At 48.0% G+C, this 26,128-nt stretch overlaps 1 protein-coding gene across 1 annotated transcript; it reads left to right on the forward strand.

The window, feature by feature from the left end:
• The first annotated feature begins 436 nt into the window (after positions 1-436).
• TSPAN33 (tetraspanin 33) lies at positions 437-20,263 on the forward strand. The gene is made up of 8 exons (XM_061414670.1): positions 437-787; positions 14,079-14,136; positions 14,806-14,933; positions 15,248-15,322; positions 16,740-16,835; positions 18,365-18,493; positions 18,889-19,050; positions 19,238-20,263. Exons 1-8 carry the CDS (start codon positions 686-688, stop codon positions 19,337-19,339), a joined length of 852 nt encoding a protein of 283 aa, XP_061270654.1. The 5' UTR covers positions 437-685; the 3' UTR covers positions 19,340-20,263.
• The last annotated feature ends 5,865 nt before the right edge of the window (positions 20,264-26,128 follow it).

Consider the following 26,128-nt stretch of genomic DNA (forward strand, 5'->3'; position numbering starts at 1 on the left):
ATCAGCCCCCTACCCCGGGGTAGGGGGTGGATTTCTTCTACTCTCTTGTATTCCCACGGCTTTCAACGCATTGCTTAACATATGGTGTATGTACTTGTTGATTTTAATGTATGTGTGTTTGCATATATGCACAGCAACTGGGTAGAGGACGTGGGTGTGTGATGGCAGTGTGCATTCCTTCTCATCTTTTTTTCCCTTGAGTAGCTGAAGCCTGGATGCTTTCCAACTCGAGGGAGGAGGCGGAACGGCTGACCCTTTAACAAGTTGTCCCTCACTGAACAGGTGTCTCCCCCGCCTCTCGGAAAAGAGGGATGGTTGGATACTTAGTGACATCAGAGATCGACCAATGAGAAGTCAGGCTTCGGCAGACGAGCCAATGGGCGGTCGAGGGCGGGCCCGGTTTCCTGGGAGCCCGGCGCGCCAGGCTGGTCCTCCGGCCGCAGCCGAGTCTCCGCCGCTCACGCTGCCAGCGGCAGCTCCCGCGACTCCCGGCGGCTCCAGTGGCGGCGCCGTTCCCTTGCCCGCGCTTCTCCCGGACGCACGGCGCGGGCACCTCCCGCCGCGGCGCAGTTCCCCCGCCGCTTAGGCTCCGGCGGTGGTGCAGCTCATGCCTCCCGGCGCGGAGCGCGCAGGTGGGCCGGCCGCCGTGTGGAGATAGGCCCCCGGGGGCAGCGGCGGCTGGACCATGGCCCGGAGACCCGGGGCGCCGGCCGCCTATGGGGAGGACTTCTCCTTCGTCAGCCCGCTGGTGAAATACCTGCTCTTCTTCTTCAACATGCTCTTCTGGGTGAGTCTTGGGGTTATAGGGGTACCTGGGCTGCAGGGCACTCCCTGGAGGGTTGAGTGGGCTGCCATCGCTGAGGAGGGGTCGTTCCCGGATGCCCGGTTCAAGGCGAACGTGGTGAGCGGCACTGTCTAGTTTTCTGGAAAAATCGCACTTTGGGGTAATTTATCCTAGGCAGGGACACCCCAGTGGCGCCTTGACTGCAGAGGGTGTTGGGGTGGAGGGAATGCAAGAGATTCTGTAAAGCTTTATGGGTATTCTCTCGGCTTCGGATGAGGGTCTGTGTCAGGCTAAAAAGGTGGGTTTGAGCGGGAGGAGCGGGTTTTCCTGTTGGCCCAAGCAGACCCTTAATACATTCACGATTGGGGGATTTTTCAGGCCTGAGGGCTGGGAGGCCCTGCTGGCAAAGAAAAAAAGAGGAAGCGGGAACCCAGACCTTTCCTCTCCCTTCCCTCAGAGAGAATGGGTTCAGGGGCTTTCGTCTCTTCCTTTTGCAGGCCTCTGCCGCCCTCCCTCTTCCCCTTCCCTCCAAAGGCTGAGAAAGGACAGGAATGGCCTCCAGGTGTGGGTGTTTTCCCCAGAACTCTCCCAAACTTTGCCCACCTTTCTCAGGACCAGGCTCCATCCTCTGGAGTTTGATATTATTTCGCTTCTTTAAATAGACCCCATGTTGGACTGGGGGAAGTCCAAGGGTCCTTTCAGAATCTTCTGATTGGAGCTGAAAAAGTAGAAAATGTCGGTCTGGGACTGCCTGGATTCCCACCCCCAGTCTGCCTTCAATTGTTGACTTGAGTAACCTGGGCAATATGTTCACCACTTTGGGCCTCAGTCTCCTCCTCCATAAAAATCAAACCCAGCATGATCAAGGATGCTGGAAATTCTCTGCTGGAGCTGAGAATGCAGCTGGGCCAGATCATGAAATGCTAGCTCAGTCCTGTTTCATGTCTCGAGAGTCCCTGAGCCTCTCTGGGTTTGAGAATATGGGGAGATCCATCTCCACCCCCGTCACATTCCCCAGTTTCTCTTCCAGCACCAACGACACCAGAGCTGCTGCTGCTCTAGGAGTCCATTACACTTGCCCACCTCTGCTTGAGACCTAAAGTTCAGACTTGCAGGAGGGAGGAGTCTACGTTTCCTAAGAGAAGGAGCAGACTAGGCAGCTAAGCTAGTTGCTGGAAAGGTTTCACGGGGGCCATGGTGTGAACAGACACAAAGTACATAAGTGCCAGCCTGTTGGGAAAAATGAGAGAAATCCCAGAGGGTGGTGATGACAGCTCACTCTCAGCCATTGTACTGGGAAAAATGAAGTTTGAACTCCTAACAAATTCTCAGTTCGGCAACTGGAAAAAAAAAACTAGAAGACATCTTGTCTAGAACTCTGCGTTTTATATATAAGAAAGCCAAACCATAGAGATGGTCTTTTATCCTATGTCAAAAAGGGGGTTAGTGGGCTTGACCTGGTGATTTCTCTACTGAACCACAGGGGAAGTCCTTGGTTGCCGCTGTCGCTGGGGTGTTAGCAGTATTGGTAGTTAACTAGTCAACGCCAGTTTCAGCTGGTGGCCAGGGAAGAAAATCTCACCACCACTCTGTCAGGCTGGGGGATGTCCTAAGGGGAAGCCCCACACCGAAGGGCAAATTCCAGAGAACCCTCTTACATGCCCACTGAGCACGCCAGGCCAATGACACGCCATCTTTAGAGCCAGCACTAGCTTCCCAGGGAACTCAGGTCCTTGTTCTAACTTCCTCTGTCAATCATGACTTTTCGTGAAACTCCGTTGAAGCCTTCGGCGCTTCACCCTTATCTGTGCACCCTAGCAACAACAGCTGGGTGCATCTGTTACACTTGCCTTCATGGTCATTTTCCTGGACTTCCCCCACTCTATCCTTTTTACCAGATAAGTGACTTTGGGAGGTCACAGCAAGGGAGAGAGTTTGGCTCCATAGACCCGTTTTTCTTGGTTCCAATGCTTCATTCAAGGTCAGAGGACCTGGCTAACCAAGCTGGAACCATCCCAAATTAGAGAAGCGCCCCTTCTTGGCCCTACTTGAGACTTATAAAAAGTCAGAGGCACTAGAAATAGCACACCGAAGGACAAGAGGCCCAATTTCTTTCTGGCACCAACTTACTGTGTGACCCCAAGCCAATATATGTGTGTCTCTGTCCTTAAGCTTTCTCCTCTAAAGGAGAAATTTTTTTCTGCCTCTCTGAACTATTTAAAGAGGAATGTCACTCTGGGGACTGTTTTCTTTCTTCAAGACCTGGGGCTAGCTGTAAGGATGCATCTTTCTTGTGTCCTGGGACCCTTGGGACATCGACCTTCGCAGGGGACAGTTTTTTTTTGGTATTACTGAATGCCACTTCTCCCCCAGGTCTGGACTCATAGAGTTAATCCCACATATGGTCAACTGGAGATGAAGAGCTGTTTCCCCAGATCAGGGGTCATTTTTCTTCCCATCCCCCTTTAGGGACTGATTATGGTGATTTCTTTTTTTAGGTTTCTCCACCATCTTAATCGGAGAAGGCAATGGCACCCCACTCCAGTACTCTTGCCTGACAAATCCCATGGACCGAGGAGCCTGGTGGGCTGCAGTTCATGGGGTTGCTAAGAGTCGGACATGACTGAGTGACTTCCCTTTCGCTTTTCACTTTCATGCATTGGAGAAGGAAATGGCAACCCACTCCAGTGTTCTTGCCTGGAGAATCCCAGGGACGGGGGAGCTTGATGGGTCCCACAGAGTCGGACATGACTGAAGTGACTTAGCAGCAACCATCTTAATCAAATTCCCCTTTCGTACTCAGGAGGCACCCATGGTTGGGATTGTCAGCCAACTCCTATTCCAGGCAGAGAGTGTTCTGGCCAGGCGCCGGGGAGGTGTGGATGGATGGTGTTTGCATCTGTGCCTGGGTCACATTGGGAAGGCATCGCCTGGACTCATATGCAGTGGTGATAGTGGTGACCGTGGTGGCAGTGGTTATCCGTGCTACTTCTCTAGGAGCCCTGACCCTTGGGGCATTTGGAGTCTGACTCAGAAGGCTCCTGGCTCCTATGGGACCAGGACCTGTTCCTTCTGTTCATGCTTCAAATCTCAATTTCTCTTTTGCCTAGGAGTTCTGGTTTTCTTCCCAGAATTGTGCAACTGGGTTACTGATTGTTAGGATTCCATGGCTTGGAGAATTGCCCCAGGATCACAGAAGTTATACTTTAGTCTTTCCATTAAGAAGTAGCTGACTTTCCTTACCTCCTTGTATTAGACAGCTCTGTGCAGAGGGAATGAGGGCTTTTCTAGTGGCTCAGTTGGTAAAGAATCCGCCTGCGGTGTAGGAGACTGCTTGCAATATAGGAGACCCGGGTTTGATCTCTGGGTCAGGAAGATCCCCTGGAGAAGGAAATGGCAACCCACTCCAGTATTCTTACCTGGAGAATCCCATGGACAGAGGAGCCTGGTGGGCTACAGTCCATAGGGTCACAAAGAGTTGGACATGACTGAACACAACCTTCTGTCTGTCTGTGCAAAGGGAAGACAGTGGGCTGATACACCACGCTTTGTCAGCTTGGGCATACGTTGGCAGGAGCATTTTCAGTGCTGCCCACAGCAACCATCTCCCCCCTTGCTGATCCTTTTCCCACCCAGGGCAGCAGTTGGCGTAACTTCTGAGTCAGGCAAAGCCTAGAAGCTCAGCTCTCCTGCCCCTGTGTCTCAGCTGAGCCTTCCTTAGAGGTGATGCCTCAGGACTCCCCCCCGGTACCTTGGGCACGTTTTGATCGTCAAATCTTTTTTTTTTTTTAACCTGTGCCCCAATTTTGCATTTCTTTATGTCTTCCCCTCTAGGCTCCTGAGGGTAGAGACTGGCTTATTTACTTCTGGATTCTCAGCGCCCAAGCTGTGTTTGGCAGAGAGTGGGTACTTATTGAATGTTTATTGAGTGGTGAACGAGGGATCAGAGCCTATGGGGTGGAATCAGGATGCCCTTCCTCCCTTCTTATGGACACTAGTCTGTCAGGATGCAGCACAACCTTAAGTCCTCAAGCATCCTTAATTCTTAATTGGGGTTGCATCCTGTATTCTCTTCTGCAGTGGGCCTGGCACCCTTCCCTCAAGCTGGGTCAGAAAAAATGGCAGCCATGCCCTCCATCATCTCCCTCGGGGCCATGCCTGATGACTGCCCACAGCACACATGGGCCCATCCAGGTCTTCCCTGGGCTGATTCAGGGTTCTGATGAGGTATCTGATGAGTGAATCAAGAAATTCACTTTCCCGCCTACTTCCACTGTATTGGAATCCCCAGGGGATTCAGAATGCTCCCCTAAACCACCTTCAGCACTATCTGTTGTAGTCTGGCTCAGAAGCCACAAGGAAATGATCAGGCATTGAGCCTGGCAAAAGCCCCTCCTGAGTGCCCAGGTCCCTTCCTGCCCACGCCACCCCCACCTTTACCACCATGCAAGCGTGGGCACACACGCACACGCACGCACACACACACACACACACACACACACACACACAACTACCTACACATGTTAGGAGATAGAGCCCATTTCCTCCCCCATTTTTTCCCTCCTTTCCCTATAGACTAGGCAGGCTGCAATAAACGAATTATCACATTATTTTTTATAAAACAACACCACCACCACCAAGAATGAAGACAGAACCACACTCTTTGTTGTCAGGTCACACACATGCCTTCTTAACTCCCTAAATAGCTCTGTTTGCCTTGTACCAAGTAGAAAATCATAGACTTCAAGCAGCTTTTAAAAAGGATAAAAGAGAAGCATCTCTTAGAGTTTCGATAGCAAGCTATGTGTCAGGCTGGCGACTCCAGGCTGTGAGTCTGAGTGTTTATACCACTATGAGCCCTTGTGAACTTCCCTTCCTCATTTATAACCTTGGAGAACCAAAACCAGCCGTGGCCTAAAAGGAGCTAAAGGGTTGGTCCAGACGTTGGAGAGGAAAGAGCTCTGTGGACTCCACTCCAGCCGAGGAAAGAGCCCTAGGGACTCCACTCCAGCTGGACAATTCCATCCTATCCAGCGGGAGAGAGCCAATAGTCAGTCCCACATGGAGAGTTGCCACCTTAGAAATCCCAGAACAGTGGTGCCAGGATGCCTGCTGAAGGACTGGTGTGTGCAGATCCCAGGTAGTGAGAGAGGGGGCCCTGCTTTAGGGCTTGCAAGCTATGATTTTTTTGACTTCATCCAGAAATAAGGACAGAAAGGACTGAGAAGTGGGAGGTGCAGACCCCTCCCTCCCAACATCCTTCTGGCAGTGGGTGGAGGGGACAGTGGTTTGAGCCCCACGCAGGGAATCACTCTACTCCCAGCTGTCTCCCACTGCCACCATCAAGAAAAGAGGGGGAAAGATTCATTCCAAAGAAAAGGTGAGACAGATCCACCCAGTTCATGCAGACTAGGCTTTTTAATTTTTTAAATTTTTTTCAAGATTTTATGTGGGCCATTTTTTACTAATAAAAGTCTTTATTGAATTTGTAACATTATAATATCTGTTACGTTTTGGTTTTTTGGCCATGAGACATGTGGGATCTTAGCTCCCTGACCAGGGATTGGACCCACGCTCCTTGCATTGGAAGGCAAAGTCTTAACCATTGGACCACCAGGGAAGTCCCTAGATTGGACTTCAGAACGTGGAAGGTGGACAGGCCAGGCTTCCTCTCAGGGGCTGGTGGGCCCTAGTGGTGATGCCCCATTGGCCCCTTTCAGGCATGGCTCCAGGACTTCCCTCTGGGTCCTGCAGGGCCCTCCTGATGCTATTTTACTTCCCCGGCCTGAGCCCCGCCATTTGGAGATGACCAGCTGCTCACCCAAGACAACTGCAGGCAGCTCCTTCCCATCTCACACAAGGCCCTGAAGTGAACGCACACGCCCTGGAGCTGCTGTGAGGCAAAGCGGGAGGCAGCCATGTGACCAAGGTCATGAGGCTCTGGAGCCATATGGACATACCTTCCAGTCCCACTTTAGCCACTCACTATCTGAGTAAATTCTCCCAACATCAATTCTATAAACTGGAGATCCTACCACCCTCTTGGGCTTGTGGTCATAGTGTGTATACAACGCTTAGTCCAGTGCCTGGCCCTTTAGCCCTCGAAGAAAGGTAGCTATTACCATCATTGTTAGAATTGGCTCGTCAAGGTCACCTATTGGGGGAGGACTTGGAGAGCTAGGATGAGTGCTCCTCCTGACAAGTGACAGGTGTGTGGGGACTCAGCCTAGGCCAGGGCCAACCTTGAACCTGACTTCCTTCAGCCTCAGATGCCCCTGCTCACATTCCTGCTGTTAGCCAGAAGGTGATGATGATTAATGGTGTCGTTATATTTTAAGGTTTACAGAGATGTTTCCTATATATCATAGGAACAGAGATTCCACTGTTGTCCGAGGACCTTCCCCAGGTCCACTTCTCAGAGCTTTTCACATTGCATTGGTTTTAATCCAATGGAAACAGACTCAAGAGCTAATCTGCCTGTAATTATGGACATGCGAGCCAGTAGATCTCTTGTCCAGTACCTTACCTGGGGGCCCTTCCCACTTGGTGCTGATGGCTGTGAATTAGTGTGCCAGGGGCTGGAATAAGGCTTTTCCTTACAAACATCAGTTCATGACTGTCTTTTCCTGATTTACAGGGGGAAAAAAAGGTCAAATAATGGAGTGACTTTTCTCTGTTTTCTGTTATCTCCCATCTTCTCTCCAAGACCACAGCTGCTTATCTGCTGTCAAGGGCACAGGGAAGAGGACACGTTAGCAGCAAGCCTTCTGGAAAACTAGGAAACTATTTAGAGTATTGCCATACTATTTTATGAGACGCTGAGACATGTGGCTAACAATCAAATCATCTGTTAGTAAAATTGTTCCTTATTTCTAGGGTAGAAATTAGTATGTCGTTTCCTCTCGTGACATACTGAAAAGGACACATTATCTATGTTAATACTCCTGTCAAAAATACATCATCTGGATCAGATTGGGAAGAAGCAATCCAACATCCAAACTGAGGGATGTTAAGCCAAACCACTGGCCTGGACTTATGGGGAAAAAAAAAAAAAAGTCAGTATCAAAAGGAAAAATATCAGAACATGCATTGGCAATGATGTGGAAAAATTGGAATCCCGTACATTGCTGGTGGGAATGTGAAATGGTGCAGCTACTGTGGAAAAAGCTTGGTAGCACCTCAAAAAATTAAATATAGAATTACCCTACGACCTGGCAATTCCACTCCAGGGTCTATACCCAAGAGAACAGCAAACAGGATGTACTCAAACAAAAACCTGTACATGGATATTCATGGCAACACTATTCACAGTAGCCCAAAGGTGGAAACAACCCACATGTCCATCAGCAGATGAATGGAAAAACCAATTGGGTTCTATCCATACAGTGGGATATTACTAGGCCTTAAAAGGTAATGAAGTCCTGATACATGCTACAACACTGATGAACCTTGGAAAGGTTAGAAGATTGACACCAAGAGCCACATATTATATGATTCCATTTATAGAAAATGTGCAGAATAGGCAAAACCATAGAGACAGCAGGTCTGTGGTTGCCAAGGGTTGGAGGAGTGGAGGGAGTTGGGAGTGACCATTTAATGGGTACAAGAATTGTATTTGGGGTGAAGAAACTGTCCTGGAGCCTGATAATGGTGGTGGTTGCCCAGCAATATGAATGTACTTATGGCCACTGAACTGCACCCTTTAAAATGGTTAATTTCGTGGTGTATGTACTTTACCACAATTTTTTTAAAGTCAGTGTTTTAAGAAACCAAATACAAAGAAAAGAAAAAAAGCTGTGAAACTGTTCCAAGCTAAAGGAGACTTGATGCGTGGATCACTAACTACATGATCGTTGACTGGAAGCTGAATCAGGAAAAAAGGGGGGGAAAGCAGTTATAAAGGACATTATTGGGATAATTGGGCAAAGTTAAATATGAATATAAAGTAGATTGCATTCGGTATACCAAGAGAGCACTGCAGCTTCTCAGTGTCCTGTACCCTGAACATTTTTAAGTTCTACTGCCATTTTTTGGTGTAAGGAGAAAACACCCTGATAAAGGTTGTAAAACCATAGGCAAGTGAATCCCAGTTTAAGAAAATATGATATTACAAACTGTGGATTTACAAGACTAACAAATTGAGGGTGACTGTTTTTAAAAAATAGATTTCATTTTCTAGAACAGTGTTAGTTTTACAGGAACTTTGAGAAGATGGTACAGAGAGTTCCCATATACCCCACATCCAGTGTCTCTTGTTTATTAACATCTTACATGAGTATGATGCTGCTTCCCAGGTGGCACAGTGGTAAAGAATATGCCTGCCAACACAGGAGACTCAAGAGACACAGGTTCGATCCCTGGGTCAGGAAGATCTCCCGGAGTAGGAAATGACAACCCATTCCAGTGTTCTTGCCTAGAAAATTCCATGGACAGAGGAACCTGGTCAGCTACAGTCCATGGGGTTGGTCTCAAAGAGTCAGACACAATTGAGCACGCTCAGGAAAAATCTGGAATGAACTTTTCAGCCAACCCGAAACATTTATTACATTAACTTCCATGCTTTATTCAGCTTCCCTTAGTTTTTACTTAATGCCCTTTTTGTGTTCTAGGATCCCATCCAGGATACCAAATTTCATTTAGTTGTTATGTCTCCTTAGGTTTTTGTTGGCTGTGGCAGTGTCTCAGAATTTCCTTGTTTTTGAAGCCTTTGACAGTTTGGAAGAGTACTGATCATCTTGTCCCTCCACTGGAACTTGCCTGATGTTTTCTTATAATTATACTGGGGTTATGGGTTTGGGGAAGGAAGACCACAGAAGGGAAGTGCCATTTCACATAATCTCATATATCAATGACCTGTGCTGATGTTGACGTCGATCACCTGGCTGAGGGAGCCAGGCCTCTCCACTGTAAAGTTAGTCCTTCCCCCACCCTTTTGCAGTCTGTTCTCTTCGGAAAGAAGTTACTGTGTGCAGCCCACACTTGGAAGTGGGGAACTGTGTCCCACCTCCCTGACACTGCAGTGAGTGATAGTCGCTCAGTCATATCCGACTCTGTGTGGCCCCGTGGACTGCAGCCCGCCAGGCTCCTCTGTCCATGGGATTTCCCAGGCAAGGATACTGGAGTGGGTTGCCATGACCTTCTCCAGACGCTGCAGTACCTCCGTAAAATATTTGGAATTCTGTGTGAGAGATTTGTCTTTTCTCTCCCATTTATTAAGTCATTTATATCAGTATAGACTCACGGATATTTATTTTATATTTGGGGTAACAATTCCATACTCTTTTGATATCTCTTTGGCATGGCCACACCAATGTGGGGTTTTGTTTTTTTTATTTTTGAGCCTTTCCTTACCTTCTGGCACCACAAGATGCTCCAGACTTACCTATTTCCTGCCCCAGTCCTAGGATCAGCCATTTCTCCAAGGAGCCCAGAGGATGGCTATTTTCATTATAAGGTAGTTACTCACCTTACATAAGGATAAAGGTACTGGTGCGGGCAAATTATTTTATATAATTTGATGGACAACTCTTCAGGAACATGCCTTTGGCTGGACTCAGCTATTTTAAAAACTGTGTCTAGCGTTTGAAAGTTTCCAGTGAGGCTTCATTCTAGCCAGAATATGAAAAGCTATTCTAGGAAGAGAAGTGTCTTTATCTCCATTCTCATCATGAAAGGAGGTCACTGGTGATATTGTGGGATGTCACAAGGATTCTGCAGCAAAGACTGATGTGGTGTAGACGGTTCCCAACTGAGATCAGAAATGAGGTTTAGTCCAGATGATGCCACTGCACCCATGTACACTTCGTCAAATATCACTTTGCTCTTTTGGCCTCATCTATTAAAAAGTGAGTGGTCGGGCTCATTCCTAAGTTTCTATTCAGCTCTCAAATGCTAAGCTAATAACAGCAGTACTCACTTTGGAATGGCAGCAGCTCTGAGGAATTCAGGGTGGGAGATGTGGTCAGGAATATAAGTGTGAAAGAGCAAGCTGTGACTCCAGGATAAAGGGGCAGATCAATGACAGAAATGCAGAATTTCAGAGGTAGCTAGTGAGCTTCCAAGTAAGCAGGATCATTAATGATATTAAATATTCATGATCATATTAATGTCTTAACTTTCTTTTTCACATAACCAGCACCTGCTGCTCTAGATCCCTGGCGAGTGTGCTTGAGGCTGGTGGGTCTTGAACTTGGCTGCATGTTGGAATCACTTGGAATGCATTCAGGAACACTGTGACCTGGGTTCCAATGCCAGAGATTCTGACATACTTGGTTTGGGGTGTAGCATAGGCATCAGGAATTTTGAAGTTCTCCTCTACGCCGCCCCCCGCCCCCAGTCTAATGGCAGCCAACATCAAAAAGCACCGCCTTAGGCTATAGACGCTCTTGCCCCCTCCCACATAACAGATATGTCTCCTTAAGGGCAGGGACCACATCTTGCTCATCTTTGCAGTCTTCAGAGTATCTCCTACATAACAGCTGATGAATTGGATTTGGAGAGTGTATTTGTTTCCTGTTACTGTTGTTAACAAATTGCCACAAACTGAATGGTTTAATATAACACAAATTAGTTTTCTTATAGTTCTGGAGATCAGAAGTCCAAAACAGGTCTCATTGAGCTGAAATCAAGACGTCAGCAAGCATGATTCCCTCTGGAGGCTTTAAGGAAGAATCTAGTTCCTTGCCTTCTCCAGCTTTTAGAGGCTGTTCATGGTCCTCGGCTTACAGCACACACTTCAGGCCCTGCTGCTGTTCTCATACACATCTCTTCCTCTACTCTGACCCTCTTGCCTCCTTCTTATAAGGTCCCTTGTGATTATATTGGGCCAACTGGGATAATCTCCCCATCATAAGGTCCTTACGCAAATCACATTTGCACAGCCCCACCAGCCATGTAAGGTAACGTTTTCACGGGTTCTGGGAATTAAGACAGGATATTTCTGGGGGGGACACTGTTCTACCTACCGCAGATAGAGACAGAACAGCTGCTGTAATTACAGCCCACCCATGGAAGGAACTTACCCTGGGACACATGGCATCTCTTTACTTTCCCTTTCTTGTTTTAGCTGTGTGGGGATTTAACCAGAGACTGTCTCTGTGAAAAGTTATACACCCCAGTGAAAATTTAACGTGAAAAAACAGCGAGGAGCCTGTTTAAATAAAGAGCAGATACATATTTTTAAATGACTCAGTAAAGTGATGTTCAGAACCAGAATTGGCTGTGGCGAGTTTTAAAGGGCAGACAGAGATGCCTGATCGCTCTGGCAAAGGGCTTATGTCTCTGGGCCGGCGGGATGACTGGGATCTCTGTTGTGGGTTTTCCTCACCTCCCACCCACTGCCCCTTGCTCCCTGAGCCTGGCTGTGCTGTGGGACAAGAAGCCAGCTGGCACCTCCAGCCCCTCTCACAACTCTCTGCAAGCAGCTCCCTCGCTCCTGGACACAGAGTGTGAGGGCCAGCACATAACGCATGGGGTCCCGAGGCAGAGGTGATGTCAAATGACTGGGGACCAAGGAGAAGGGTCCTAAAAGACATGGTTTTAGACAAGGTTTTCCCATTTCCTGCTGAATGCACTAGCTGGTAGAGTTCGCTAAAGAAAATCTCTCTCTCCTGAGGACTAGTCTGACCTGTTGTCCTGCTATAGGGGCTCAATTCCCTTCTCCCACCAAAGCCCCAAGATGTTTCTTCCCAACTGCTCTCTGTCTTGCAGGACAGCGGAGTCCAGCCAGCCCTGTCCTTCCCCACTGAACTGGTCAAGTTCCTGCTGAGAACTCCCTCCAGCCAGAGCGTGGCCCCAGCTATTGCCATGGTGACAGCCAGCTGCTGCTTAGCACCAGCCTGGGAACTGGGCACAAAGGAAGGGTGTGCACATGGGGTCACCCTGCACTCCTGGAGGCCTGCGGCAAGGGCACAGAGAAGGCCCCTTTAGGGAGCCCTGCTGGTCTTTGATGAGTTTGTTTTCTCAGAGAGAAGCCAGGAAGTTTGAAAGGTCTAAACTTCTCTGTTTCCGCACCCTGAAATCAGACTTTTATAAAGTTTCCTTTGTAAGGTAGTTCTGCTATTTTACACCAACGCGTTCATGTGCAAGCATTTTTTCATTCTGGTTGCACTTTCATTCTTACATTTGACAACACATCGACCTCCAAGAGGGTTAGAGATCTGGGAGCATCTACTCAGGCCTGCGTCAGCTTGAAGACCTTCCCTTTGAAGTAGCTGGATTCAAATTCAGAACTTCACAGTTTCTATGTGACCCTGAGCAAGTTAACCATTAGTAATGTTTTGTTGTTAGTTGCTGTCGTGTCTGACTCTTTTGTGACCCCATGGACTGCAGCCCACCAGGCTCCTCTGTCCATGGAATTTCTTAGGCAAGAATACTGGAGTGGGTTGCCATTTCCTTCTCCAAGGGATCTTTCCCAGCACAAGGATCAAACCCTCACATCTCCTGCTTGGCAGGCAGATTCTTCACCACTGAGCCACCTGGGAAGCCCCAATTAGTAATGATAGATAATATTTATTACTAGGCATTTTGTTAAATGCTTTTCATGCATTCTTTTATTTCATCTTCACAGTAATCTTATTAGGTATAGTTGTTTTAAATCCCCATCTTCAGGGACTTCCCTGATGGTCCAGTGGTTAAGAATCTACCTGCCAGTGTAGAGGACATGGGTTTGATCCCTGGTCCAGGAATATTCCACATGCTTCGGGGCAACTAAGCCTATGTGCCACAACTACTTAGCCCTCACTCTAGAGCCTGAGAGCCGCAACTACTGAGCCTGTGCTGTGCAACAGAAAAGCCACTGCAGTGAGAAGCCTGAGCACCACAACAAAGAGTAGCCTCCGCTCACTGCAGCTAGAGAAAAGCCCACACAGCAACAAAGACCCAACACAGCCAAAAAGAACAATGACAACAAAAAACAAATTCCCAGATACAGAAACTGAAGTTCAGAGAGTTGTCCAGCGTGGGCTCAGATTCACCTCACTCTGAAGCCCATGTTCCTAACTGCTGTTCTGTATTAACCTTGCATTGCCTTAACTTCCTCATCTGTAAGATGGGAAGAATAGCTGCCTCACCAGATAACTGTGTTGTGAGAATTAAATGTGATCATCCTGATACAGGCTTTTCATGGAGGTAATGCTGTGCTGGATTCTATCAACAGTATCACTGGGGAGGAAAAAGATGCTCATTTCTGGTCCAGGAACAGTCATCATCCTCCTGTCCTCCAAGGTTACTCATGGCTCTCAGGGCTCCCGGGTTTCCAAAACCTCAGAGTGTGGCTCCTTCCCTGTTTCCACAGGTGATTTCCATGGTGATGGTGGCTGTGGGCGTCTACGCTCGGCTGATGAAGCACGAAGGTGAGCTACAGTTCCTGTCCATCTCCCCATGATTCTTGCCTGCCCCTTTCTCCTCTGCCTCTTTCAGCCCTGGCCCTTCAGCCCTCCTCCTCACAGAAGCTATGGAGCTATAGGGGGTAGCCACCCTCTAGCCAAATCCTGGCGGCTTACTCCGCTGGCCACCCAAGCCAGTCCTCCTGGATTTCCCCGAGCTCCCGTGAATCTTCTGAGATCTGCCTGCATTTTAGGCTTAGGGCATATCTAGGGAAGAAGGTAGGCTTCTGAGTGCAAAGACTAACGAGAGGCTTCAGCCCTCCCTTCACTATGTTCCAGAGAAACTCAACCTCCATTCCTATTCCTCTACACGAAGTCTCCAGGAAACAGAATATGCAAAAGCCAGCAAGCCTAATGCCATTCTAATTCTTTTCTGGGGTGAAAGTGGTTCCTCCTCTCTCAAGCCTGGGAATAAAGGCTCTTACTTTGTTAGTTCCTCAAATTAAAGGCCACAGACTGTTCTGGGCCCTTGGTGTTCTCCCCGTGGGAGGGCAGTACTGCTGCCTGTAACCTTTACCTAGCCACACTGGAGAGTCCCCCACCAGGGGAGGAGGATAGTTCTGGGGGCACCCCACCCCACCCCTGGCACCCTGCTCAGTGGGCACCAGCTCAGACTGAGAGCCCCTTCCCCCCCAGAGGCGGCACTGGCCTGCCTGGCTGTGGACCCGGCCATCCTGCTGATCGTGGTGGGCATCCTCATGTTCCTGCTCACCTTCTGCGGCTGCATCGGATCTCTCCGCGAGAACATCTGCCTCCTGCAGACGGTGAGTGGTCAGGGGCGACCCCCTGGGAAGGCCCAGGCCCCTCTTCCCTGTGCTTCTTCCTGAAACCTTTCAGTTTGTTTTGTCCCTTGCTGCCCCCTGGTCTGTGCTGGCCACTCCTCCCTGTGGAGCTCAGCCCAGGTAACCCAGCAAGGGCGAGCACCCCCAGGACAGCGTCCCAGAGGCAGCTGGCCCACACTGTGGGGTGGGGGGTGTCCGGGAGAAGTGGCCTGTGGCCCCCAGGCGTCCCTGTGGCCCTGGGAAACCCCTGCCCAGCGCGGTAACAGACTGCCTCCTCTTGCCATGCTCCCCCACAGTTCTCTCTCTGTCTCACCGTCGTGTTCCTGCTACAGCTGGCAGCTGGCGTCCTGGGCTTCGTCTTCTCAGACAAGGTAACTCGGAGTCACAGGCCTACTCAGATGTGAACCAGAGGAAGGAAGGGAAGGTTCCTGCCTGTGCTCAGCCTGACTAATTAACCACAGTGGTCCTTCCCCTGAGGAGCATTAGCCTTTGAAAGATTGTCCTTAGGGATGAATGAATGCCCTTTAAAGTCACCATATTTAAAGAGGATTTCAAGATTGTAAGGTGTTTTCCTCTGACAGTCTGAGAGGCCAACAGGGAAATAAATTCTATGAACCCAAAGTTAAAATAGTCTGCAAACTTTAATGGCAAATGATTGAGTAAAATTCAGTTATCAAGTGGGTCACGGACAACATGAAGAGCCTTTTATTTCTTTAAAAAATTATTGGGATAAACAAAAGTAAGAAATGGGGGAAGTAAACAAGACTTTGAACAGCTCTCACCATATCTGGAAGTGGTCTGCCATTCAGTGGCAGCCCTTTTAATTAAAAACTAGAATTTCTTTCCAAAAGGGCAGATGATTGCCAGGGGCAAGTATAGGACTATGGATAAGAAATTTTGAGAAAAGTAATGAAGCAGGAAGGAAGAGAGCATGCTTAAACTATGAAATTGAGAGCCACTGAGTCGATTCAGAGTGTCCTAGTAAAATCCTAAAAATGATACAGAGAAAAGATCTGTATTCAAAAACGTTGGAGAAGACTTTTGAGGGTCCCTTGGACTTCAAGGCGATCCAACCAGTCCATCCTAAAGGAGATCAGTCCTGGGTGTTCATTGGAAGGAATGATGTTGAAGCTGAAACTCCAATACTTTGGCCACCTGATGTGAAGAGCTGACTCATTTGAAAAGACCCTGATGCTGGGAAAGATTGAGGGCAGGAGGAGAAGGGGACAACAAAGGATAAGATGGTTGGATGGCATCACCGACTTAATGGACATGAGTTTGGGTAAACTCCGGGAGCTGGTGATGGACAGGGAGGACTGGTGTGCTGTGGTCCATGAGATCGCAAAGAGTTGGACACGACTGAGCGACTGAACTGAACTGAAAGAGATGCAATTCTCTTATGTCCACTAGAGGTCAGTGTCTTAGCTCAGTAAGTCCTTTCTACTAAAAAACAATCCACCCCCTCAACACACACACAAACTAGTTTCACTGCTTTACATCAGTCAAGTATTTTGTGTAATAGTACTCAGAAATAGATATATATTGGCTTATCTTGGAATGCGGCTCTGAGACATGGCAACAGCAGATCAGCATTTTTCTTGCCCACAGGTACCAGGGAGCCCAGGGATGCATGGGCTTCGGAACTGGCCCTCTTCCCTGCTAGGACTTGGTTCTGACTTCAAGGTTGACTTAAAGAAAGAAAGATGAGCACCGTCTATTGCTGTTTCTGCAGGGGAGCAGGTTAGGGGCTAGTCCTGTGTTCTGATTCCCTCCTCATGTTCCTGGCAGGTGCGGGGCAAAGTGAGTGAGATTATCAATAATGCCATCGTGCACTACCGAGATGACTTGGACCTTCAGAACCTCATAGATTTTGGCCAGAAGGAGGTACGGGTTGAGGAGGAGGGTCGTCATCTAGTGGTCTGGGAAGCTATGGGTAAACGTTAATGCTATCCCAAGAGACAACTCACCCTCAAGGTCTGTGGGCTTTTTCATTACCTGATAGGTAATGGATTCTGGGAAAGGGTTTGGCAAAAAAGCCACATATAGCTTTAAAAGTTATTTTACTGGCACAGAACAGTATATATAGTAATTTACCAATTGTGTAAAAGAGGAAAGAATGTGTATTCATATTTACAAAAGGAATATGGAAGGATATAAAAGAAACCATTATAAGTGGTTACTCATGGGGGAACTGGCAGATTTTTTTAATATCACCAATTAGAAAGTTACATTTTTAAAATTGTGGTAAAATATACATAATATCAAATTTACCATTTTAAGTGTACAGATCTGTAGCACTAAGTACATTCACACTGTTGTATAGCCATCATCACTATCCATCTCCAAAATTTTCTTCCCAAACTGAAACTCCATACCCATTAAACACTAACTCTCCATTTCCCCACTCCTCCTAAAAACCACCATTCTATTTTCTGTCTCTGTGAAATTCTGTCTCAATGAATACTGTTTGTCTTTTTGTGACTGGCTTGTTTCGCTTAGCATGTCTTCAGCATTCATCTATGTTGTGGGTTGTGCCAAAATTTCCTTTATAAGGCTGAATAATATTCCATCATATGTATATATCACATTTTGTTAATCCATTTGTCTTTTGGTGCACACTTTGGGTCACTTCTGTATTTTGGCTCTTGTGAATAATGCTGCTGTGAGTCAGAAATTATATTTGAAACAGAGGTGCTTTTGAGACCAGTGCTGAGTTCCCCTTCACTTGGTGTAACACCCTTAGCTTGGATCCTGTTTGCTTTCATGGTGTAACTATGGGCCAACAACATTGAAAAGTCCCCTCCTGTGCTTTCTCTACATTAAGACAAATGTTTGTAGCACTGATCCTTTAATTATTTCAGCCAGTATTTTGGGAACATATCCTTTTGCCAGGCTCTATGCTTCCCTGGTGACTCAGTAGTAAAGAATCCGCCTGCCAATGCAGGAGACATGGGTTCAATTCCTGGGTCGGGAAGATCCCCTGAAGAAGGAAATGGCAACCCACTCTGGTATTCTTGCCTGGAAAATCCCATGGATGGATGAGCCTGGCGGGCTGCAGTCCATGGGGTCACAAAGAGTCGGACACAACTTAGCAACTAAACAGCAAATGCTATGCAAGAGTGCAAAACCAGAAACTGCCCTCAAGGAGCTTATAGTTGAGTGTGTAAAACAAAATATATACACAAGAAGTTATTAAAAAAAACATATAAAGTAATAGAAATTAAGAAGAGATAACTTCTTCAGGTGAAGGTCACTGAAAAGCTTGAGTTCAAAGTTTCAAGGCTGTGTTTACACACAACTTGAACTTACAAGTAGAAGCTTGCCATAGACTTCTGGTTGCTTTGAGAGTTCCCTGTGTCACCTCAGTGTAAGGGGTGGGGGATTTTTAACCCCTGTGATGGGCTCTGTTGCAGTTCAGCTGCTGTGGAGGGATTTCCTACAAGGACTGGTCCCTGAACATGTATTTCAACTGTTCAGAAGACAACCCCAGCCGTGAGCGCTGTTCAGTGCCTTACTCCTGTTGCTTGCCTACCCCCAACCAGGTGAGCACACCTCCCGCCTCATTTCCTCCCACAGTGATCTGAGTTACTTTCTGATTAGAGCAGCTGCCATCGGGAATCTCCATCCCCTAGGTCAGCCAGTCAGTTCTGCAGAAGAGCGGTCAGATGTTTTTCTTCAGTCTGATGGCTTTGTCAGTCTTTCACTTCTATAGCCCACTTGGCGGCCCAGAAGGCCCAGGTCTCTAAAGCAAGGAAAACTGAACTCGGACCGCCAGAGGAAGGGAAGTCTGCATTTAGCAACTTCCAACCTAGCATCCTCCACATATATTCTCTAACAATTTAGGAGTTTAGGAAGGGTGGGAGGCCCATCAGCTAGGGCCCCAGAGAAAAAGTTTTAGGAATGGGAGTCCCACTTGGCTTTTGAACTCTCTCCCCAGGCAGTGATCAACACCATGTGTGGCCAAGGTATGCAGGCCCTTGACTACCTGGAAGCTAGTAAAGTCATCTACACCAACGGCTGTATTGACAGATTGGTCAATTGGATACATAGCAACCTCTTCGTACTTGGTGGTGTGGCACTGGGCCTGGCCATCCCCCAGGTAACTTACCCTGTAAAACTGCGGTTCCACAATTCTGTAAAGACTCCTTTAGTTTGGGGGAGGGCACCTGGGACTCAGGCACTAACACTGCTGAAGGGCAGGTGCTGACTGCACTGGGAAGACTGAGTCAGAGAAAACAAGGCCATCACTCATGGCTGAGGTCTCAATTCCTTCTTACCTTTTCCAGCTGGTGGGAATCCTGCTGTCCATGATCCTCGTGAGTCAGATCAAAGATCAGATCAAACTACAGCTCTACAATCAGCAGCACCGGGCGGACCCATGGTACTGAAGATCCATCCTGCACCTCCTCTGTAGGGCAGCAGGCGAGCCTCATCAACCGATGGCAGTGGTTACAGCTGCCAGCACCCAGCGGAGATTGGATTCCAGCCCTGCAAGCCACAGCCCAGCGGGAGGAAGCAAACTCCAGGCAGCAGAAGGCAGGGTGCACAGGTGGCTCTAGTCTGAGAAGGATGTGCCTCCTCTCCTCATCCCAGCTCTCAGCATTGTTATTTTGTATTCTCTCTAACCTCAATCATTTGGGTTTTTGTTTTGTCTGAGACAGATGCTTGAGCAACAGCAGTTGCACAGAGTTGTGGGGGCACTGGGCTTTTCACCAAGCCATGACAACTGACGGCCCTACTAGGGCTGCTACTGAGCTTGACCAACATACTCAGATTCTTACTGTTGCCAGCAAGCCCTGCCTGGAGTCCAGTTGGCATGATACCAGCTCCAGAAGGGACTGGGGCGGAGCAGGCAGTGAGCCTGGGGGTCGACTGGGGACAGCAGTCTGTATTGGGTAGGAGTGGAAGGCGATGTGTTTACTAACTGCCTGTCCTGCCACCCTCCCAGGTAGTCAGAGTGAGCTACATCCTGCCCCTCCCTCATTTCCATGGAAACGTGGCAGCAAGGGCAAGGGGTACAACAGCAACCAAATTCATCTCTTCTCCTTTCCCTTAAAAAATGTTTGGAACCATAGTCTATATTCTGCAGCCAGCAGAGGTGGGACTGAGCCATAGGCGCCCTTGAATCCCACCCTGTATGGCCCTCCCTGCCCAGTAAGTGGATTTTCTTTTTAAACATTGGCAGTGTGCAGAGAAAGAGAAGTTAACACCCGCCCACCACCGCCATTCCTCTGCAGCAGAGCCCAGTGTAAGCAGGGATCTTGCTGGGGCTGGGGGAGCCAGAAATGGCAATAAAAGTTTGTTGACCTGGACTAGGCTGGACTCTGTGAATTTTCCATTCTGGCAACTAGAAGTTGGGGGGGTGCGGTAGAAGGACCCAGCCGTAGCGGGGGTGGGGTGCGGGGGGAGAAGAGGGAGGCCTCCCTCCAGGAGGGGACGCGACAGTCTCCTAAACGCTACTGTACTTCGCCCGTCCCATCACCCACCCCGCCTCCCTCCAGCAGATGCGTTACTTCCCTTCCACAACTTCGTCCTCTCCAGTTTAAATTAGATGGAGAGATTCCCAATTCGGATATGGGAACAGCGTAATTTTATCCCCAAACACGACGTTAATTTTTTTTTCCGAACGAAAATAAATTAATTTGCTACCCAAAACTTTCCAGATGGGTTAGGTCGATAAATCCCAGTCCAGCCCTCTCGCTGGGAAGGGAGGGGCGGGAGAATGAGGAGCAAGAAGGCCATCTCTTCACTACCAGTCTAGACCCTCTAGCCCTCTCTTCCATCTTTATCTGAAGGAGCTGGGTACCGCGGCCCATCCAGCTTTAGGGAAAACCCAGGGAAAAAAAAAAATCTTCCATCCGGGCGTGGGGTTTCCTCGCGCGGAGAGGAGCTTGCGAGCCAGGCGGGCAGGGAGGCCGGGCTGGAGCGTCGCGGGGCGGGGTCGGGGCGGGGCCGCGCGGCGCCGTGGGTGGTCCCCGCCCCCGCGGCGGCTGGGCGGGCGCCTCCGCCCCGCGGCCTGGAGGAAAGTGTAGGGCTGCGAAGGAGGGCTTGGGGGTGGGGCTGCGTGACCCCACTACCCGGTGAGTGTCCCCCAAGTCTCCTCGCCACGCTCTGCGGTCGGGGGGCTTACGCTAGGGCCTTGGCCTGGCTGGGAAAGATGGGAGAAGCCGTCCCGCGCTGGGCAGCATCGCGAGCTGTCTCCCCGCCCCCAGTTTCCCCTAAGCCAGCCTTCTGCTCCTGGGAGGGCGCCTTTCCAGCCGCCGCCTGGGGCCCCAGCCAGTGTTTAGCTCCAGCTAGTAACAGAACGGAAAGAAAAAATAAAATCTTTCTTTTTTTTTTTTTTTAAGTAAGAGCCTTTTATTCTGGGAGAGAAGAGTAAAAGCACGCTGTGATAGAGCCAGAGCGAGGCATTTTTTTTGCTCTTTAACTTGATGATGCGGACCCAGAAGTCCGCGTTAGGAGCTGGGGTGACGCACCTTCCTGGTTCACAGACTTTGAGGAGCTACCTGGTTGGAGGCCGTTTGTAGCCTCTTGGAGGAAAACACCAGGAACGCTGGTCTGCAGAACCAGGATTCAAATCCAGATTTCTTGAACCCGAACTACTTAAGTCTTTACTGTCTCTCATTATCTAGCCTTCAGGCTTGTACAAGAGGAGTAAGGAATTTCCGACCAAGTACCAGGGCTTATAACACCATGAGCATTAAATGTGCAGGAGCTTATAGTGCAATTCAGTATTTCTACCTAGATACCTTTCTCAGTGTCTTTTTAGCTTTCTTTCTCTTTGGTCTGATGCTGGGAGAGAAAATGCCTCAGTTTTTTAAAGGTTTCTCATCATTATTTCACATTTCAATTTAATTTGCTCCGTGAATTTCTATCAGTTTAATAACCCTAGTCTCAAGCATGTGGGGTTAACACGACTGTCTAATTGTTGTTCAGTGGCTAAATCTTGTCCAACTCTTTGCCACCCCCAGGGACTGCAGCACACCAGGCTCCTCCGTCCTCCACTGTCTCCAAGAGTTTGCTCACATTCATGTCCATAGAGTCAGTGATGCTGTTTAACTCATCCTCTGCCTCTCCCTCCTCCTTTGGCCTTCAATCTTTCCCAGCATCAGAGCCTTTCCAATGAGTCACATCAGGTGGCAGAAGTATTGGAGCTTCAGCATCAGTCCTTTCAATATTCAGAGTTGATTTCCTTTAGAATTGACTGGTTTGATCTTCTTGCAGTCCAAGGGACTCTCAAGATTCTTTCTAGCACCACAATTCAAACGCATCAATTCTTCGGCTCTCAGCCTTTCTTATGGTCCAGCTCTCACATCTGTACATTACTGCTGGAAAAACCATAGGTTTCACTATATGGACCTTTGTTGGCAAAGTGGTATCTGTGCTTTTGTAACATGCTGTCTGGTTTGTTATAGTTTGAATAGCTAGCAAAGCTAGGCTTCAAAGGTGAGTGAATGGAAGAAGATTGTTGGAGCGATGGAAATCCGGCTGGATGGGCAGAAGTGGAGAGAAAGACCCATCCAAATTATCCAGATCATCTCTCATCTTAAGATTCTTAATTTAACCATATCTATGCTGCTGCTGCTAAGTCGCATCAGTCATGTCCGACTCTGTGCGACCCCATAGATGGCAGCCCACCAGGCTCCCCGTCCCTGGGATTCTCAGGCAAGAACACTGGAGTGGGTTGCCATTTCCTTCTCCAATGCGTGAAAGTGAAAAGTGAAAGTGAAGTCGCTCAGTCGTGTCCGACTCTCAGCCACCCCATGGACTGCAGCCTACCAGGCTCCTCTGCCCATGGGATTTTCCAGGCAAGAGTACTGGAGTGGGATGCCATTGCCTTCTCTGAACCATATCTATAAAGTCCCTTTTACCATTACATATACAGATGTTCCAGAGAAGGCAACGGCACCCCACTCCAGTACTCTTGCCTGGAAAATCCCATGGACGGAGGAGCCTGGTAGGCTGCAGTCCATGGGGTCGCTGAGGGTTGGACACGACTGAGCGACTTCACTTTCACTTTTCACTTTCACGCATTGGAGAAGGAAATGGCAACCCACTCCAGTGTTCTTGCCTGGAGAATCCCAGGGACGGGGAGCCTGGTGGGCTGCTGTCTATGGGGTCGCACAGAGTCGGACATGACTGAAGTGACTTAGCAGCAGCAGCATACAGACGTTCTTGGGATTAGGCATGGACATTTTGGGGTGGCCATTATTCAATTTGTCACATCCCCTTCCCACTACATGCATGATTTAAAGGTGGAGGAAATGTAGGAATGAACTGTTGTTGAATATTGGCAAGAGTTTGACATAGGTGTTGTCTGGCCTTCACCTAATTGTTACCTAACATTCATTGTGTACTTGCTATGTGTCCGGTACATATTTATTACAAAATTTGATGGGTGAATCCTTAACTGTTTTCTAACTTGCTCCCATTCCAAAGACCAGATTTTTTAACAGGGCCAAGGGCCAGTTTCAAAAAAGGGCAACAGCACATCTGTTCAGAGAGAGTTCTTCTGGTTCGTTATTCTAAAAAGGTCAAGAACATTTTGTAAACCTATGCCCCCCCCCACCCATACCCCCCAAAACATTAAGAGGAATTAGATATTTCCAAATTGCCATAGATAAAACACTCAGACAGGGGTAACCACACTGTAGAACTGAGGTTGGAAGTCAAGCTCTCTAGTGTCTCCTTACTACCATACCAGGAACTTGGTCAATCACATGAATGGAATAGCATAGAGATTCCAGAAATGGTTTTAATCTTCCGTACTCACTGACTAATCAACAAGAAGCCACACAATGATGAGAGGAAGGGGTCATCACTAATAAAAGTTGTCAGGACACATGGATTACATTATGGAAGAGAAGTCACTTCGATTCGTATCTCACATCATACACTGCAATTCATTCCAGAGGGTAAAAGAATATTTTAAAGCAAAACAAACAATGAGAATGAAAATCAGAATGTCCTTATGTGTTCTAGCAGTCGAGAACTAGAGTAGACAGCTTTTTGTGCCTCTGCCCAGCTCACAAGGATTCTTCCCTCTTTGGAAACTGGCCCCCCTAACCCCCAAGCCATAGGGGTGAGTCTTGAGAAGCTGTGTTTGTACTGTAAGATTTGGTCTCCTGGACAGAATTGACTGGATCAAGCTTGGGCACTGCGTTAGTATCCTAGGACTGCTGTAACAAAGTATAGTTGACCCTTGAACAATGTAGGGGTTGGGGCACCAACATCCTTTATAGTTGAAAATCCCCAGAGAACTTTATGGTCAGCCTTCTGGATCCACAGTTCCACATCTATGAATTCAATCAACCCTGATCATATGGTACTGTAGGAAGTATCTATTGAACAAAATCCATATATAAGTGGACCAGTGCAGTTCAAACCCATGTTGTTCAAGAGTCAACTCTACCACAAACTAGGTAGCTTACAGCAGAACTTATTGTCTCATAGTTCTGAGAGCCAGAGTTCTGAATCCCCGTTGGCAGGGTCATGCTCCCTCTGGCCTCTAGGAGAGGATTCTTCCTCACTTGCTTCTTCCAACTGCTGATAGCCCTAGGCATTCCTTGGCTTGTGGCAGCATAACTGCAACCCCTGCCTCTTCTTTACATGGTGCTCTTCCTTCTGAGTCTGTGTTCCAATTTCTTCTTCTTATAAAGACACCAGTTATATTGGGATAAGGGCCCACCCGACTCCAGTATGACCTCATCTTAATTACCTCTGCAGCCACCCTATATCCAAATAAGGCCACATTCTGCACTACTGAAGGGGTAAGGATCCAGCATATCTTTTGAGGGGAACACAATTTGACTCATAACAGGCCTCTAGCCTAAACTGTGCCAGAGTTCCCTCCGTGGGACTTTGGAACTGAAAATGAGATTCTGGTCACAGCCTGGGCTGACTGGTCTGGTGGAGAAAGAGGAGACAAAAAGAATCTGAGACTCAGCTTCTCAACACCGTATGGACTGAATAACAGAGAAAGTCTGTTTGCAGAAAGCAGAATGAGACAGATTGGGGGTGGGGCAGAGGAAGGATGCTCCTGGAAGCAGTTTTCACTGTGGTCCTGCCATGTTTCTGCAGCTCCACGGCTGTCCTGTCTTGGATTCCCGGAGACACTCTGTGTACTCACAGAAAAGCCCGCTTTATTTGCTTAAGGAAGTTCAACTGGATTTCTGTTGCTTACAAGCAAAGCTAATAGAAAAGCTATAATCACAGTAAGATGCTGTATCAGTTTTTGATTGGTGATATATAACAACTCTCCCCAAATGTAGTGCATAAAACAACACATGCTTATTACCATACAGTTCTGTAGGTCAGAATCTGGTATGGGTCTCCCCAGGCTAAAATCAAGGTGCTGGCAAGGGCTGCATTTCTTCTGGAGGTTCCAAGCGAGAATCTCTTTCCTTGCCTTTTCCAGCTTCTCTAAGTCCACTTCTTCCATTGTCAAAGCCAGTAACAGCAAATCAAGTCATTCTCACCACTCTCTCTTGTTTTCTGTAGCTAGGAAAGGTTCTCTGCTTTTAAGAACCTATGAGAATAGATTGGATCCACCTGCATGATCCAGGCTTCTCTCCCCATCTCAAAACCCTTAATCACATCCTTCTGCCAAATCCCTTTTTACCACTTGAGGCATTGGGTTGTGGACGTCTTTAGGACTTTCCAGGTGGCCCTAGTGGTAAAGAACCCACCTGCCAATGCAGGTGGACATAAGAGACAGGGGTTTGACCCCTGGGTAGGGAAGATCTCCAGGAGGAGGAAATTACACCTTACTCCAATATTCTTGCCTGAGAAATTCCATGGGTAGAGAAGACTGGTGGGCTACAGTCCATAGGGCCACAAAAAGTTGGACATGACTGAGCACACATCTTTAGGACACATTATTTTGTCTACCACAGATGCACAATAAAATATATTATGACCATTTGTAACAAGATAGATGGCTGAGACCTTAATGATCGTTCTTTGCACATTTTTTTTCTTATAAAATTTCTTCATTTTATATATTTGAACAACTTTGTCTGAAGCCTTGACCTCCTAAAACTTTTTATGAGGAACACAGGGTCAATGCCGTTCAAAGACCTTTATTTAGCTGAAGTTCTTCCCATAGCTGAAGATTTAACTATCCCAGAAAGACACTAAATGAAGACATATTCCCAGAGGGCCCAATTGGAGAAGGG

This window comes from Bos javanicus, chromosome 4 (genome assembly GCF_032452875.1).
Source record: "Bos javanicus breed banteng chromosome 4, ARS-OSU_banteng_1.0, whole genome shotgun sequence".
Taxonomy (NCBI): Eukaryota; Metazoa; Chordata; class Mammalia; order Artiodactyla; family Bovidae; genus Bos; species Bos javanicus.

What these genes read in the sequence shown, in the direction of transcription:
- TSPAN33 (XM_061414670.1), top strand. Translation starts at nt 686, where the DNA reads ATGGCCCGGAGACCCGGGGCGCCGGCCGCCTATGGGGAGGACTTCTCC. An exon ending in TCTTCAACATGCTCTTCTGG is followed by an intron (nt 788 to 14,078) that starts GTGAGTCTTGGG and finishes CTGTTTCCACAG; the next exon opens with GTGATTTCCATGGTGATGGT. An exon ending in TAGATTTTGGCCAGAAGGAG is followed by an intron (nt 16,836 to 18,364) that starts GTACGGGTTGAG and finishes GCTCTGTTGCAG; the next exon opens with TTCAGCTGCTGTGGAGGGAT.